Source organism: Oryx dammah, unplaced genomic scaffold, assembly GCF_014754425.2.
Source record: "Oryx dammah isolate SB20612 unplaced genomic scaffold, SCBI_Odam_1.1 HiC_scaffold_18, whole genome shotgun sequence".
In the NCBI taxonomy this organism is placed as follows: domain Eukaryota; kingdom Metazoa; phylum Chordata; class Mammalia; order Artiodactyla; family Bovidae; genus Oryx; species Oryx dammah.
In genome coordinates, this window is record NW_024070202.1 from 56,704,566 (window position 1) to 56,722,697 (window position 18,132).

Sequence of the window (18,132 nt, forward strand, 5' to 3'; positions counted from 1 at the left end):
ACACAAACACGTACCTATTTACATATTATACTTACTGAGAACCTTCTGTGTTGCAAACTCTGTAAGAACTACTCTATATGTAGTATTTCATTTAAGCCTTACAACCACTCAAGGAAATAAAGACTATGATCATCCCTAGCTTACAAATGAAGAAAATGACAGTGAAGCACTTACTTACTGGAGGCCAAGCAGTTGAAAAATGACTATGACTAAGCTGGGGTTCACATGTAAATCTAGCGTCCTCATTGAACCACTGTCTGTGGGGAATTGGGGTTGATGTTTGGGGAAAGATGAGTTTATTTCTTCTTTGATTTTCAAAGGAATTTAGAGAACAGCTTAGTCATTTGAAGGGATGTGCTCAAAATACAAAGGTATACTTATCCTGACAATACGATTTGAAATAGCCTGTCAAAGAGAAGAATCCAAATTAGTGAGGGACATGGACAAAGAATGACCATTTTTATTTTCTGCTCCATAGAAAATACAATAGAATATTTCATTGAGGAAAGAAAATCTTTAAAAGTCACTAATAAAAACTCATTTGACGTTGGATTTCTCTGACCATGCCCTCCTGGAGCTGGTGGCTTTAGGGCTCACTACTAAAATCCACAAGATGATCTTAAATGAAACGCGGTTTCTAGGCTTTGCTGGGGTGCAGTAAATGCAGTGTCAGTATAACTGAACTCGGGCTCTGGACTGGGAGAGTTCAAAGGAAATGCAGATCTCCTTTTTAGGTTTTAAAATGTGTCTTGGAAAGAATAAAATCCAAGTATTATTTCACTTAATATTGCATGACATTAAGATGAAAATTAAAACTATGCGAAATGTGCAAATCACTGCATCCTAAATACCCACCATAAAAATAATGACAGTGTAAGTGTGAACCATTAATTGAGCTAAGACGTGAGCACTTTCCCTTTTATGTAGCTGCTAGTGAGGATCAAAGTTGAATTCCTCTTGATTCTGCCTTATCTAGCTATTTTTACCTGCTTTTGAGGCTGCGAGCATCTATTTTGGGGACTACTTGATTGGCTTGAAAATCTATGTGTTGTAAGCTCTAAGAGTAACTTCCTCACCTCCTCCCTTCCTGAGTGATGGAGATAAATGATTATTTCAAAGTTTCCTTGAATACTGGAATAATAGTTCTCTTAGGAACAAATATAAAATCTAACCTGGAGATACTAGATTTTTAACCTTGAGAATTTGGCTGACTTGGGTCTGTTGGACCTTTTGGTTTCTCTTTTCTTAATATAAATGTTTTTGTTAAACGTTTTGGTTCAAGTTCATCATGCATAATTGTATCAGGGTACTGTCCATGGTCTTCCTTAACAGCTTTAAGGCACCTAGCATCTCCACTGGAAGGTGTTTGATGAGCTACTCATATGTTGTCAATGGTAACCAGTATATGAGATATACTTTATCTTAATGTAACGTAGAACATTTAGCATTAAAAAAAAAAAACACACATGTGGTAGATGCTCAAGAAGTGCTATTTGCTTTTTCTCAGTACATTGGTCATGGTCTAAATAATGTCCTTTAAACTATCACTTAATAAAATAGCAGTAACAACAAAAACTTTAGGTGAAATACATGTCATCTTCTACCAAGTACCTTTGTGCAGGCCTTCAGCTGGGTATTGCACAGCTCTCTTCCCTGCAACTTTACCAGGTAGTTTTTATTCTCAAATCTCATCAGATATAATCTATCTGGGGTCACATGCTAAGTAGGAAAACCTGGCTGTAAATTGTCTGCTGCTCCAAAATTTATATTATTTCCATTTTGACGCAAATCAAAACTTGCTTATTCTCTACAACACTAAAATACTTATAGTTCATTTTTTGCAGATAAATGCTGCAGAAGCTTTCTGATATATTGTAAAAATGTTTATGTAGTTTTCTATTTTAAGTGTTTAATATTGTATCCTGCCCCTTTCATTGAACATTAAATTAAAAGCATTTTTCATGTTTCCTGAAGAGTCTTCATAACTATCCATTTTTAAAAAATCTAGTTTTTAAAGAGGCATCATTTTCTGACTAGCTATCAAAACAGTTATGTGCTGTTTTCGTGCATTAGTGGGGAGGGTGCTACAGTATGTCACTGTTTTGGCCACCCCTTTCTGAAAGGGAGAGCAGACCGACTGGTTTTTCTTTTTGTAAATCCAACTTCTTCTCAGCTCAATGTGCTCTTGAACTTAAGTGCTAGAGGTGACATTATTAGGAAATCAAGCCCATCCCTCTGGACAACATCAGATCACCTTCCCCGAAAGCAAGACAGGTGCCCTTCACATGGTGGTGGTCGTGTTAAGCAGGAGTTGGCTGTCTCCCTGCCACATGAGATTTGGCTTGCATTATGTCTTCCTTAGGTAAGTAATTTCTTTGACTACTTGAGTGGACTTTTCCTTCTGCCCATGGAGTTCCTCAAGTTTCTTTTTTTTAGTATTAATTTTTAAATTAATTTTTAATTGAAGTATAGTTAGTTGACTTGCAATGTGTTAGTTTTAGGTGAAGAGCAGAGTGATTCAGTTATATATATATATATGTTTGTATGTGTCTATGTTTAGGTATGTTTATATATGAAAGTGAAACTGTTAGCCTCTCAGTCATGTCCAACTCTCTGCAACCCCTTGGACTATAGCCCACCAAGCTCCTCTGTCCATGGAATTCTCCAGGCAAGAATACTGGAATGGGTTGCCATCCCCTTCTCCAGGGGATCTTCCTGAGCCAGGAATGGAACCCAGGGTCTCCCGCATTGCAGGCAGATTCTTTACCATTTGAGCCCATCAGGGAAGTTTGTGTGTATGTGTGTGTATTATTTTTCAGATTATTTTCCATTATAGATTATTGTAAGATACTAAATATAGTTTGTGCACTATACAGCTATAGTTCCCTATGCTATACAGTTCCCTTATTGTTTATCTGTTTTATATATAGTAGTATGTGTCTGCTATCCCCAAACTCCTAACTCTCTGCCCCTTTCCCATTTGATAAGTGTTTGTTTTCTATGTCTGTGTCTTTCTGTTTTATAAATAAGTTCATTTGTATCATTTTTTTAGATTCAATGTATGATTGATATCATATGATATTTGTCTTCATCTGGCTTCCTTCCCTTAATATGATAATCCCTAGGTCCATTCCCCTCAAATTTTTCTTGATCTTCCCTGCTTATTCTCCTACATGTAAACAGAACGCACCTCTCAAGATTCCCTAAAGCTCCTTTAAATCAAGGTGTTTCTTCCTTCATTCTCCAGCTGCTGGGACTACACAGGGCCATCTCAGCCACTGTGGTTGGAGCTCACATCAGCTGAAAAACACAGGCATTGACCAGTGACTTACAGTAGTATTGCATTACAGCACTCTTGTAATGACTTGTATGGGAGTGTATAACATGAGGAAAGAGTGAGAGGTCGTAGAAGAACAGGCTCAAGAGAGTGCTATAGGAGTTGAGAGCAAGATTACTTCTAGCTCAGATCATCAGGGATGGTGTCATGGAGAGTGTTTCTTGCTCAACTGGCACGTTGTCTAACCTACTCAGTTCCCCAAAACAGTCACGAAGCATCAATGAAGCAGAAGATCCATCTCTACTTTTTTTTTTTTTTTCTAAAGAATGTTATGACTAGACAGAATTTGATATTTTTGGCAGCTTACCTCTGTAGAGGACTTATGGTAAATGATAATCTCAATACTTCCATACCATTATTCATATCAGTTCAGTTCAGTCGCTCAGTCGTGTCCGACTCTTTGCAACCCCATGAATCGCAGCACACCAGGCCTCCCTGTCCATCACCAACTCCTGGAGTTCACTCAGACTCGCATCCATCGAGTCAGTGATGGCATCCAGCCATCTCATCCTCTGTCGTCCCCTTCTTCTCCTGCCCCCAATCCCTCCCAGCATCAAAGTCTTTTCCAATGAGTCAACTCTTCACATGAGGTGGCCAAAGTACTGGAGTTTCAGCTTTAGCATCATTCCTTCCAAAGAAATCCCAGGGTTGATCTCCTTCAGAATGGACTGGTTGGATCTCCTTGCAGTCCAAGGGACTCTCAAGAGTCTTCTCTAGCACCACAGTTCAAAAGCATCAATTCATATAGCCTATTAATAATTTTCATAGAAAGTAAAAGCATAGCTTCTACTTAAGAAAGATGAAGAGTTAATGAAAGGTGAAATACTTATCAAAGGCTTACCCTAAATATCTGTGGGTAAGAGACATACACCTAGATTTTGATAAAGATTCAGTATTTATAAGAGGATCTGGATTTAAGTTTATAAGTTTATTCTGGATCAAAACTGTAATGATAACAGCACTAGTAACACCTGTTACTTACATGGTATTTATTGTGGGTCAAACATTGTTCTCAGAGTTTTAATATATGAAGTCATCAATCTTCATAACAAGCCTATGAGATAGGTCCTATGATAGCCACTCTGCAGATAGGAAAACAAGCACCATGAGGTTGATACATTGCCACAGGTTTTTTAGCCAGTGAAGGGCAAAATTAGAATGCAGAGTGAGGTAGTTTGTGTTTCAAGTCTGTCCTCTTAATCACTGTCTTATCAGGCTCTCTTCACAAATGTTATCTCTAATAACCTTCCATGTGCGTGTTTCACAGATGACAAAAGCCATACTCAAAGCCTATTAAACTAGTTAAGTGGCAAAACCAAGATTTGAAGCCAGGAGTTGAACCAATCCTCTTTCCAACTAAGGGTCCTCGCTTGATGAATTTCACAAGAGATTAGCTTGAATTTACATGAAAATTTAATAAGAAAGAAAACATTTCTTTAAAGTCTAAATACTGGCCAGATGCTAGCAGTGAAAATTGATCAATGAACGAGCATTAGAGTCCTCTATGTACCCAGCTTCTGATGGGAAACAGTAAAGCATTAAGACCAACACACAAGGAATAATTGAAAAATAAGATTTTCCTTTGAATTGGCTTTCATTGCATGCAGCCATGGTTCAGAGAAGGGAGAAAATCATGTGAGCAAGAGCTCTCAGGGACGGTTTCCTGAGGCAGGGGGAAGTCAGTTGAAGGACAGTAGAATTGGTTGGAGCTAAAGAAAGAGAGGATTTGAGGTGGAAAGGGAAGTAAAGAATGTAAAGTCAGAGATCGGGCCACACTCAGGCGTGGAGACGTCATCAGGATCCTGTGACATGATGTGTGTTTTGGGGAGCCTGAGAAGCGAAGTTGGATTTGGATTCTTGGGCAGGAGAGCAGCATTGTGAAACAGGATGAAAGGATGCCGAGAAGTGAGTATGTTTCAAGACCCGAGGAGAGAGTTTGTTAATGCAAAGTCTGTCTTCAGAGTGCCCAGCACATAGAGGGTAAACGGGCCTCGCCCTCTGCTCCTCTGTGGTTACCCCGTGTCTCAGTGTCTGACCACTGAATCTCTGCATTTGCGTGTTTCCTAGAGAAATGAAGGTGATCTCTTCCACCGACTGTGGCATATCATGAATGAAATCCTGGATCTGCGGCGGCAGGTGTTGGTGGGGCACCTCACCCATGACCGGATGAAGGACGTGAAGCGCCACATCACCGCCCGCCTGGACTGGGGCAACGAGTGAGTACCCGCCACCGCAGGGACGAGCTCTGGTGGGTGCGCACAAGGGTGTGACTGCAACAGGGGTGTGAGCCACCGTGTGCTCGTATCTCTGGAAAACACCAGAGGAAGCTTTTCCTGTTTTCTCCTTTGCGGGGCTTGGTGCAGACTGTCACTGATGGAGCGGAGAACCGCGTCTTCTAGGGCTGCTGTGGGTCCCAGGATGTTGTCAGCTCTCTACTGCCCTGTGTGGTCTGACAGTGTGCACGAGTTCACGAAATACAAAATGTTCACTGGGGTCAGTCAGATACATGACTTCCACTGAGAGTACTACCACTGTGTGCTCAGTGACTTCCACTGAGAGTACTACCACTGTGTGCTCAGTCCTGTCCAACTGTGCAGCCCCATGGGCTGAAGCCCACCAGGCTTCCCTGTCCATGGACTTTTCCAGGCAAGAATACTGGAGTGGATTGCCATTTCCTTCTCCACACTGAGAGTACATCTTGTTTCAAAAAGGCTTTAGGTTTGACATGTGTTTTTCTTTCTAAATACATCCCTCTTTTCTGTTGTGGTAATAGATTGTTGATGTTATGTGGAGGGAGATAGCTTCTGTTAAAAGTCTTACGGACAGGTATCCTGGGTGGTGGTGGGGAAAGGGTGAGGGGTGGCTTTCCTTATTGCCCCGATTCTGCCTGTGCATATATGTTAGTGTCTTTTGAGGAGCTGCTTGGGAAAACTTGATAAACAGCTGATCTTGACCAAGATTTGCTCTTTAAAAAAAAAGAAAAAAAACATAACTGACTAATCTAAAATACTAGCCAAGTACCTTAAATACTAAATCTAGTCATTTAAAGCAGTGATCGAGGCTAATATTGTGCTAAATCTGAATGTTACTATATGAATGAGAAATTAGAATAAGCCAGCTTTGACTATGAGGTTAGGCTTACGTGGGCTCAAGTGTAAGGAAGGTAAGTGGCCCCTCGGTCCCTATAGTTCAGAAGCATCAATTCTTCAGTGCTCAGCTTTCTTCACAGTCCAACCCTCAGATCCATACATGACCACAGGAAAAACCATAGCCTTGACTAGACGGACCTTTGTTGGCAAAGTAATGTCTCCTCTTTTGAATATGCTATCTAGGTTGGTCATAACTTTCCTTCCAAGGAGTAAGCGTCTTTTCATTTCATGGCTGCAGTCATCATCTGCAGTGATTTTGAAGCCCCCCAAAATAAAGTCAGCCACTGTTTCCCCTGTTTCCCCATCTATTTGCCATGAAGTGATGGGACCAGAATTATGATGCCATGATTCAGTTTTCTGAATGTTGAGCTTTAAGCCAACTTTTTCACTCTCCTCTTTCACTTTCATCAGCAGGCTCTTTAGTTCTTCCTCCCTTTCTGCCATAAGGGTGGTGTCATCTGCATATCTGAGATTATTGATATTTCTCCCAGCAATCTTGCTTCCAGCTGTGCTTCATCCAGCCCAGCATTTCTCATGGTGTACTCTGCATAGAAGTTAAATAAGCAGGGTGACAATACACAGCCTTGATGTACTCCTTTTCCTATTTGGGACCTGTTGTTGTTCGATGTCCAGTTCTAACTGTTGCTTCCTGAACTGCATACAGGTTTCTCAAGAGGCAGGTCAGGTGGTCTGGTATTCCCATCTGTTTCAGAATTTTCAACAATTTATTGTGATCCACACAGTTTATTGTGATCCTGTGTGGATCAGAGCGTCTTAGAGCAACAGAAAAAAAAAAAAAAAAGCCAATAGGAAAGAAGAAGGCAGTAAAAGATACCACAGATGATTTTGCCTCTTACTGAATCTGGAAAAATCAATTTGCAATAAAGAGTAATGCTTCCTTTAAGTATAGGATGTCACTTTATCAGAAGGCAGTTCTGATTCCTGCTAAGACATATGGATGCGAGAGTTGGACTGTGAAGAAGGCAGAGCGCTGAAGAATTGATGCTTTTGAACTGTGGTGTTGGAGAAGACTCTTGAGAGTCCCTTGGACTGCAAGGAGATCCAACCAGTCCATTCTAAAGGAGATCAGCCCTGGGTGTTCTTTGGAAGGAATGATGCTAAAGCTGAAACTCCAGTACTTTGGCCACCTCATGCGAAGAGTTGACTCATTGGAAAAGACTCTGATGCTGAAAGGGATTGGGGACAGGAGGAAAAGGGGACAACAGAGGATGAAATGGCTGGATGGCATCACTGACTTGATGGACGTGAGTTTGAGTGAACTCTGGGAGATGGTGATGGACAGGGAGACCTGGTGTGCTATGATTCATGGGGTCACAAAGAGTTGGACATGACTGAGCTACTGAACTGAACTGAAGACATATACTACAGGAATGAAGTATATAACACATTTTAAACCTCTATCTTGTCCAGAGTCCTTCTGTTATTTTGCTGAGTGAGCTGTGCCCTTCATCCTTTTATAGACAGTCAAGAGAGCAGCCCTAATTCATTAATCTCAGGGAGATTCATTCCTTGTGGGGAATCAAGGGCAGGGGTGAAATATAGCAAGACACTGAGCTCGGAACTGTCCTCTTTTAAGATGTGAGGCAAATTCCTGAGACCTCCTTGACTTCAGTTTCTTCGCTTGTCGCTTGCCAAAGGAGTAAGTTGAGCCAAAAGAGATCGAAGGCCCTGTCCACTCCAGACCAATGTGATTCACAGCACGGAGCGCTTCCTGAGACATGGGATATGCCAGCCACGTGCAGGGAGCCCCCGGTCTCACTGTGTGTGATAGGGTGGCCGTTTGAGGGGTAGATCTGAAGACTGTTTGACCATGACCTAGGCTGCCCATCTTTCATGTTTTGAATGTTTTTCAATGTTTTTCCTTTTTGTTTTGGAAAAAACTTGGTTCTCTGAATCATGTTGGCCCTTAGTCATCATGCTGATCCTCCTTTAAAAGACTAGTTTGTAAATAGGAAGAAAGTTGGATGAAGTTAGCTTATCAAAAATAGCTTAGAAATACAGAGCAGGCAAGAAGATGATATTTTTTCAGTTTTAGGAAGGAAGATAATGACATACGGAAGGGAAAAGAGGGAAAAACATTAATTATGACTGAATCATGGCTCAGTTTTGACTCATGTTAGTTCCAGCTTATGCTTTGGGCAATTCTATGGCTAATTTATGGTAAGTTGGTAAAACATGGTTGTATGAAAATGAGCAATATAATTTATTTAGATCATCCTCAAATTCATGAATTTTCAGAGGTCTGATTTTGCTTTCTTTGAGTTTGACAACTTATTTAAAATGTCTTACAGTTTACAGATTGTGCATTTACTGTTTTCCTTTAAATATAGTTTTCTTACTGAAAGGGAAAAACAAAAGTGGAGGAAGCTTTGGAGGAGGAAGAGATAGTCATCTCACTCCCTATCAAGGCTATCAGAAGAAGTGTTCTTGCCTGAAAGCCTCAAACAGAGTCACAGCAAAGGCAGCTTCCCCATTCTCCATAGAGCCCTGGGCTGTCCTTTGACTTTCCTGTGATGTTGATAGTGGAGGGAGAATCAATTTATTCTTCCTTCCTGATGTCCCAGTGCAGTTCAGTGACTGTGTTAACATAAAACCAACCCCTGGTGCCAGGTCAAATCCTCAAGGCCAGGCTTCCCTCTCCTTAACTCTGTGTTCTAGAAGAAAATTATGTCTATGTCTAGTTTCCAGGCCAGCACAATGAGGAAGGTTTCTGTGGTAATAGTTTGTAGGGTGCTAAAGGCTCCCCACTCGGTAGAACCAAGGCCCCCAGTGGCAAAAGCGCTGCACCAAGAGGGCCGGCCCATCCCCACCTCATGCCTGTTTCCTTGCCTTTGTAATCTTCTGTTCCTCAAGTTATACCCAGTGTTCAGCCTACTTGCTTAGTCCGAGCACAGTAAAAGGTTAATATAAGGTAAAAAGTTTGGGTGAGAGAAGCACAAAGGGTGATGTATTGATTTTTTTTTAGAGTGATACAGTAAAGATAATTATTTTAAATATATTCTGTTGAGCTGACTTTTCTTCCAAACATTTGCAATTTGTTCTCTAGACAACTGGGACTGGACCTGGTGCCTAGGAAAGAGTATGCGATGGTGGATCCAGAGGACATCAGCATTACTGAGCTCTACCGATTGGTAGGTATAGGAATCTGTGGCTCACAGTCTCACTGCTAATTTTGTGGTTTCCATGACACTTTTCATTCTTGCTTGATTTTGTAAGAACAGGATGTTCCAGGTTTAATTTGGAGCAAGTAAAGAGAATTGAGAACTGAGGTGACCCTGCCCCAAGTACAAAACTGAGATAATTTACCTGTCTCAGAATTACCTGACATTCCTATTGAGCCCTCAACTCCCAGACACTAGGAAGTAAAGCCAGAGAAGTTTTAAGTTCTTTTCCTAAATCTTTGTACTTTGCCTGGACTAGTGAGATGCTTACAAGTTGTGTATTTATCTGTCGTATATCAAGACATTGTTTTGACTAATGGTTTCCAGTTAGTGCTCATCAGCATGTTAACTCCCTTCCCTCCCGTCTTATCACTACATGCACAGACTCCTGAAAGTGTCTCCTCCTTGGTCTCCAAATGCTGGTCTTAGCCCCCATCTCTCTGAGACCATTTCTAAGTACTGAAGCTTATTAATAATCATAAGATATTTGGTCATATCGCCCACCATGACATCACCCATGATTTGAATTTTTTAACCTAGTTACATGATAGGTTACAGTCTAGTTATTTACTTGGCATCTAGGTTCCCTGAACGATCCATCTGTCTTGTACTTTGCCTCATATTCTTAATATTTGTATAAAGTTTCCCTAATCTCTTGTTATTCCCTGGTGGTGTGATGTTTCAGTCGCTGTCATCTTTCACTCTTGCAACCCCAGGCTCTGTAGTCTGCCGGGGCTCCTCTGTCCATGGGATTTGCCAGGTAAGAATACTGGAATGGGGTTGCTATTTCCTCTCTATGGGTCTTCCTGACCCAGAGATCAGACCTGGGTCTCATTCATTGCAGATCGGTTTTTTACCAACTGAGCCACCAGGGAAGTCCCTGTTATTCGCTAAGCTCTTTTAAAACCTCAAATCCAAGAAAAATGTGGCTGGAAAGACATTCAGTCATCATCCCAGGTGTAATTTTGCTTTGCTCTATCTTTCCATAATGTTCCAAGGAGGAATGACTGTGGTCAACACTGGATTCCTTTTTTGGAAGATCCTGCCTCTTTGGAGGTAACTACATTCTTCATAGAATCGCAGATTATTCTTGACCTGAGATTATCTGAAAAACATGAGAAAAAAAAATCATTCGTAAATCCAGTATGCATACGTCTGATTTGAGAAAGTGATTTTTAATACCACATTCAGTTTTTTTTCCTTTCTCATCAATCTGTTCAGATTATTTAACACTCATTATGTCAATTGGAATAAATTCTTTTTCTGTGAAGAATTTCCTTTACATTGAGCTTCTTGAGAGTGGTGTTTCATGCTGTATCCCTCTGTGACATTAGTGCTAAGTGGAGTGTCAAGCACAGAGCCAAAACACAGTTAAAGAGTGGTTGGAGGGAGGAGGGCAGAGGTGATTAAAAGTTTAAAGTGATCACTAACTCTTAGCTTATATATATATATATATATATATATATATAGCAAAATCACTAGAATTTGTCAGACACATTCTCTAATGGGATATTTGTATTGTAGTTTATTTAACTATTGGGCATCAAATTTTGTCTCTCACTTTTGTTTTAATTTCTCAATCAGTCTGAAGTTTCTTCAGAGTAAGCACCAAGTCTTATCTCCCTTTGTTATGTCTGAAATCATCTCGTACAGTGCTTTGCAATCAATAAGCAATCACTTAATGGTTTTGAAGTCATTATGATATTATGAGAAGACCATGGCTGTAGATCAAAAAAACTAGATTTGAATTTCATCTCTTCCTTCTACCAGCTCTCTGATCTTAGACTTATTGCTCAACATTTCAGCAGTTCAGTTTCTTCATCTATTAAATGGAGAAATCATTCTTATCATGTTTGTTTGGGAGATTAAATAAGACGTGCATGTGAAATGCCTTTCCTTGACAGATAACATTTGCACAGCACCTAAGCATTCAGTCAGTCTTCATTCTTTTCTCATCTTTATTTCATCCTTGTAAGAGAGGCATGGTGGCAAGAATAATTATTACCTTACATGCTGTGTCTTTCGGGCTTCTCTGGTAGCTCAGCTGGTAAAGAACCCACTTGCAGTGCAGGAGACCCTGGTTCGATTCCTGAGTTGGGAAGATCCACTGGAGAAGGGATAGGCTACCCACTCCAGTATTCTTGGGCTTCCCTGGTGGCTCAGCTAGTAAAGAATCAGCCTGCAATGCAGGAGACTGGATTTGATCCCTGGATTGGGAAGATCCCCTGGAGAATTCTATGGACTGTATAGGCCGTGGGGTCACAAAGAGTCAGACACGACTGGGTGAATTTCACTATGCTACCTCTTAAAATTAGATTTGACTGCATTCAGTGAAATAAATAATAGAAGCTTGGACATGATAGAAATTTATTTCTCTTTGATAGTACACAAGCCCAGGCAGCAGCTCTTGGGCTTATTTGTGGATTCATTATGTCAGAAGCAAAAAAAGGGTCCTTTATCCAGGATGCTTCACAGTACAACATGGTTGCAAGAACCTTAGCCATTACATTGCTCTCCAACAGTAGGAAGGAGAATGATTTCTTTCAGTTGACCCAGCTACTTTAATGAGCCCTTTTGGAAACCCCACACAATACTTGCCCTTTTATTTCTTTGGCTAGGGCATTGTCATATCCCCATATTTAGCTAGGGATGTCAGATATTTGATAAGCAACTAACTGTATCAAAAATGTTTTATTTTCCCAAGTTTGATTTTGTATGCATATAATTTTATCTATCTGCCTTTTACTTAATGTCATCTATAGGATGAGAAATTTGTTTCATCTCTTTGGACATTCCAATTTGTTAGTTGTGGCTGCTGGGAGTGTTATGTTGATAGGATTCTGGGGTCTCATCTGGGCTGTGATGACTGTATTTTTTGTATTTTATATTTCAGAACTTAGTCCATAGTCTTCATTTGTGAAAAACATTGTGACTTTAAATGAAATTGGGATTCTCCCCCTCCTTTGCATTTTGCTGTTTCTAAAGTAAAGACAATGCTCCAGGAAACCTCAAATGATTATAAACTTCAGAAGGACATGTTTTTTCTTTAAGGCAGCTTCAAGTTCCTGTTTATGTCCTGGCCCAGCAGTAATCAGGTTGTCTGTAGCACTGGCCCTTTTCTCTGTGCAATGTAAACATGACTGACTGTGCTGACTTCACCGAGGAGGGCTGGCAGGCACCACCACCAAATCCCTTGTGGCTGGGGTTGGGGGTAGTGATTTATTGTCACTCATGCATCAAGGATCCTGTCATGGAGATAAAATGCCCCAACACAGGACGTTGGATTAATTGTTGCTACGTCTCTTCTTTTGGTGTGTCTTTGCCATGTCGTACTTGAACACAGGTGTTTGCATCTTACTAACTCCATATTGCATCATTAGAAAAAAAAAGAAAGTCTTGTTTTCGGTTTTTGATAGCCCTGTTAGCAGATCTTTCTCACCTAATTGTGTTCATCTAAGCAGTAAAATACGCTAAACCTCACAGTGTTAACATATGTCCACTTGGTTTACTGCCAATGGCCAGAGCTCGATCCTTCGGTAAATAAAGAGGACCTTATTGGCTGGATTCTCTAGTTAATTTGTGCATAAGGAGAATCTTTTTAGGAAACTTTCTTGGTTTTTATAAGATCATGTTAGCAGCTTGCTGTGTGATCCTTAGTGGGTAGGCCAGTGGTTATCGAACATAGAACAGGGTACATTTGGCAATGTCTGTAGACAAGTTTTGATTGTCACAGTTGTGGTTGGTGTGGAGTAGGGGGTCAGGAGAGGTGCTACTGGCATCTGGTGGGTACATGCCAGAAGATGGTAAACATCCCATAAGGCTCTCACAACACAGAAAGAACCAGCCCCAATTAGCAGTAGTGCTGAAGGTGAGAACCCTGGTATATATAGACAGTTCACCCAGTAATTGATGCATTGGTGAGGATTAAAAATTTGTATCACTGTAGTAAGTCTTTGGAATACATCTCTTTCTTTCCCCAGTCAAAGGTCCAGTTAAAATGTAAGTACATTTAGAGTAACTGCTAAGTGCCTTTGTAACTGTAAATTATTTAAGGTAGATTTGTCTGTTTCAGAGATAGATTTTTGTCTGTGTGTTATAACTATCAAATCATAGCTCTTGAAGTATGGACTTGCCTTTTTCATTTTGCTGTTGTAATAGTATCTTCACAGAGATATTTTTAGTAGTTCCCAAAAGTAGTAAATTACCAAAAGATAAACAAGTCCTTATAACCTACTCAAGTTCAAATCCATCTCAGGCTTGGAAACGTTATAGGTGAGGGAAGAGAGGTGATTTCAGAGACCAAATGTTTCAAGGCAGTAATTATACAAAAGGTTTAACAATACATTTTTTTATCTGCTAGGATTTGCGTCTCCTTTGGTGTGATCTCAATCGGTGATTCTCAGCCCTCACTGCACGTTAGAATCACCTGGGGAGCTTTTAAAACTTCTCCTCTCTGGACCCCCACCCCCTGGAAATTCTAATTTAATTGTTCTGGGATAGGATCTGGACATAAGTATTTTTTAAAAGCTCTCTTGGTGATTCTAAAGTGCAGCTAAGGTTGAAAACCACTGATCTAGATATATTGGATTCTCTGCATGAGTAAGGGAGCTAATTCTTCTGTTCAGTGTTTAGTGAATGTCATGATGGATGCTGGGAACTTTGCACTGTTTGAAGTAAAGACCAGACATATCCTAGTTCTTATATCTGTTTTTCCACCTCTAACCTTTAGTAGTTACTCATTTCTTTATAGAAGTTTGTGCTTTTAAGTAAATCAGTAAATAAATTAGCAATTTCAGAAAATAAAAACTACTTGAGAAACTATAAAGAGATGTAGTTTTATGAATGTATGATGCTTCCTTTGCCCTGTTATAAAGAATTTTTAAAGTACAAAATAGAGCAACCATCATAGAAAAAAGAATTATGCTCTTTTTCTCTCCAGGAAGCCTTTTCTGATAATTATGGCCAACACGTACCACAATGTTGACATCCACTTTAAAAGAAAATGCACTTACTCCTCACTTTTACAGAGGCGTGTTCAGTGTACCTGTTGAGTATACAACAATTATAGATATATTTAGTTAATTGCATTTTTTTTAAGCTATTTACTTTTCAAGTGGTTCAGATTAAATGATAAAAGCATGAAAAAAATTCTGGTGATTTTATGTTGTTGCAGTTATAACTGTAAATGTAAATAGCATTTTTTGCATTCAAATCTTGGTTAGTTAGTCACTAGTTTTTAAACTATACTTAGAAATATTAAAAGGTGGCTGAGGTAGACATAGAGTTTTGTACCTTAACTTCAAGCAAACGTGACTCCTTTGGAGTTAAGCACCAAGCTTTGCTTTGCTTCTTTCTTTCTCTCTTCCTTCCTTCCTTCCTTTGAATTGTCAAGTGATCCACAAGAAGTGCCCTCTTTAGTAGCGCGTTATGAAAGCAGTAATCGTCCCAGTCTTAGCACCTGTTCTGTTAGTATACCGCCTTTCTATATGTTTTCCCTGTGCTCTCACCCTGGGTCAGTTCTGCTCAGTGTGGTCCAAGAACTAGCTGAATCATGAACTGTTTGTAACTGATCCAAGTAGGAAAATGGTGAGTAAATGTACAGAAGCCTTTATGACGTTTTGACATTGCCATGACGTTTTGATTGTATTTTATGAAAATACCAACCTGCGGTAGATTAGAGGGGAAGACAGCCTAGTCCTTGACTGCAGGTAATTTGAGAAGCACTATCTAGATGGTTCACAATTCCTTCTTGCCCTTTAGCTCTTAGTTAAAGTGTCACTTTCCCAAGATGCCTTTTCTGAGTGCTCAGACACAAGTCAGATCCTCCATTCATCATGGTTGCAGTTTTCTATCTGCTTGTGGGACAGTTTTGTTGATAGCTGTTCCCCCTGGTAGAAAAGCTCCACAAAGGCATAGGCTATTTCTGTGTTTACCCATCATTGCATGTCCAGTGCTGGGCATGTTATAGACACACAACAAATATGCTAATAAATGATCATTTCCGTGTTCTCACCCCTGGAACCCTGGGTGATTCCTTTCCTTCCTTAGCATGTGGGAACTCTTACTTCTGGTCCCACCTCTCACGTGTAGCCCAGGCTAGCTGTATTAAAAGAGAAACTAGAGATGGACGCAGAGACTATTCCTGCCTTTAGACACTCACTGAGTTTTGTAGGTCTCCCTGTATCTCCACATCAGGTTAGAAGCATTTTCTTGTTCTAATGATTGAATATCATTTGCCACTGCCTATCTTGGAAAACTACCAAAACTTTAGTATAATTTAAAAGAACTTTTAATTATGAGAAAAGCGGAATCATAGCTACATTGTTTAGCTCCCATCAGTGAAATGATCAGTCTGATTTTTAATTTAGCTTGATGTTTTAAAAGATGACCAACAATTTGTTCTCACCTTGGGAGTTGACAAGGGACCAGTAGAATCCTTTGCATGTCATGCTGTCTGTGAGTTGGTATCATTTTAATGTTAATAATTAAGAAACAAATGTTCTTAAAGCAGGATTCTTGATGGTCTGCAGACTTCAGTAGAAGTTGAAAGAAAATTTGTAATTTAATATCCAACTGGATACCAAATTCACAGCCGAAAAAAAAAAAAGCACAGGGAGTTACGATCACACCATAGATAACTAGTTTGTTGGGTTCCATTGCTTCCCTCGGTCCATGCTGATCTTGTTTTTTGGTGGATGTCATACAGATGGAGCATCGACATCGGAAGAAAGATACCCCAGTGCAGGCCAGCAGTCACCACCTCTTTGTGCAGATGAAGAGTCTCATGTGTTCCAACCTGGGAGAGGAGCTTGAGGTCATCTTTTCACTGTTTGACAGTAAAGAGAATCGGCCGATCAGGTAAATGCATGTGGAGGTATGACTTAAATTTCTTAATGGTGGAGTGGTGGGTGTTTGCAACTAGCAAACTTTGGGATGTGTGACCTTGTACACTTTTACTCTATCAGCTTATTTTCTCATCTTTAGACCTTTTTTTATTTCTAAGCTGCCTACCTTCTGGAGGTTTCCCTGAAAATTAAATGAGATGAGGCATGAAAAGGTTTGTTTTGAAAACTCAAAAAGGCCGTAGAACCATAATTATTATTAAATGAAAATATGTCATTGATAGCACATCTGCTATTTGTTTGAGTTGTTTTGTGTTGATAATGCAAAAAAGACATACTGTCTCTAAACCCTGAAGTTCATTTGCATCTCAAGGTCAATACATTGTATTTTTCAAATTTTCAGTAAACAGTTAAATTATTCTTACCCTGTTCACATCAAATGATATTGAGGAAAAACTAAATACATGGAAACCCTTCTATTAGAGTTTCAGAGGTAGGAAATAATAAACAGTTTTCACATACATTTTTTTCTTTCTCTGTCTTGCCTGTTCTAGTTCTCTTATGGTGAGCTTTCAATATTTAAGAAAAACTTACAATGGATGTTTTGGTTGTTATCCAGAAGTCTCAACCTTTTTTGAGAATTCTTTATGTGTAAAAATTTTTTAATCTTAAAGTTGAGCACAATCCATACCATCTTTTACAGGAAAAAATTTTAATTTGAAATTAGAATTAAAATTATACCACAGATCACACATAATGATCCAACTGTACCCCACTTCAAAAAATAATACTTACTAAAATAAGTGTTGACAGTTTCAGGCAACAATGAGCTGCATATTATTTTATAAACACAAACTAAGCCTGGAGTATTACTTTTCTGGTAAAAAGAAAATCTTTTTTTAAGGAAATCTGTGTGAAGTTTATTTTTAATTCATTTATAGCCATAAAATCTTTGAATAAGCTTATATGTTATTCATTGCCTGCTAGAAAGTATACTTTCTACTTCCTAACAGTGAACCATGTCCATATAGTTTAAAGGTGTTGGTTTATACAGCAAGTGCAAGATTTATGAGGTGTGGAAGTAATGATGGCAATACAGTTTCAAATCTACTTTATACAGTGTTGCAGGAAATGAGTCAGTGAGTTAAAAGACCCTTTCCCCTTCCCAAATCAACACCACTGAAAAGGGAAGATAAAGGCATGAAAAAAGGATCCACGTTACAGGTTAGCACTGATTTTGGAGGTGTGAAAGATTCCTTAGAGATAATACCTGCTTACACACTGAAGTGTATTAGAAAGCTTGGTTTCCAGGTAGTGTAATTTAACCAATGGCTTCGTAACATTGTCTGTGTCCTGTACGGTCTCTAAAATATTTAATGAACTGTATGGAATGTAAAATGGAGAAAGGAGATCACGTTTCTGCTCATTCCTGTTCAGCTAAAGTTTTTGAGGAATATACATTCCCCTTTGCCAGTAATTTTCAAATGGCATTGACAGAAGGTTAATATTAGCTTGTCTTTCAGTTTTGTCTCGTTATAAACATTTTGAGATTTTCTGAAACGTTCCTTCAGGCTTTGATTGACAGAATTCCTCCTCTTTTATTCCTGTTTACTTGGTGAAAG

General features: G+C 39.5%; 1 protein-coding gene across 3 annotated transcripts in view; it reads left to right on the top strand.

Moving 5' to 3' along the window:
* The window catches only part of DOCK4 (dedicator of cytokinesis 4), a 468,492-nt gene that overhangs the window by 204,240 nt on the left and 246,120 nt on the right, over positions 1 to 18,132 (top strand). For all 3 annotated transcript variants that reach the window (XM_040260165.1, XM_040260167.1, XM_040260166.1), the window contains exons 6-8: positions 5,405 to 5,553; positions 9,554 to 9,638; positions 16,375 to 16,526. In XM_040260165.1, coding sequence (XP_040116099.1) covers positions 5,405 to 5,553; positions 9,554 to 9,638; positions 16,375 to 16,526 — 386 coding nt within the window. The remainder of the gene's footprint in view (positions 1 to 5,404; positions 5,554 to 9,553; positions 9,639 to 16,374; positions 16,527 to 18,132) is intronic.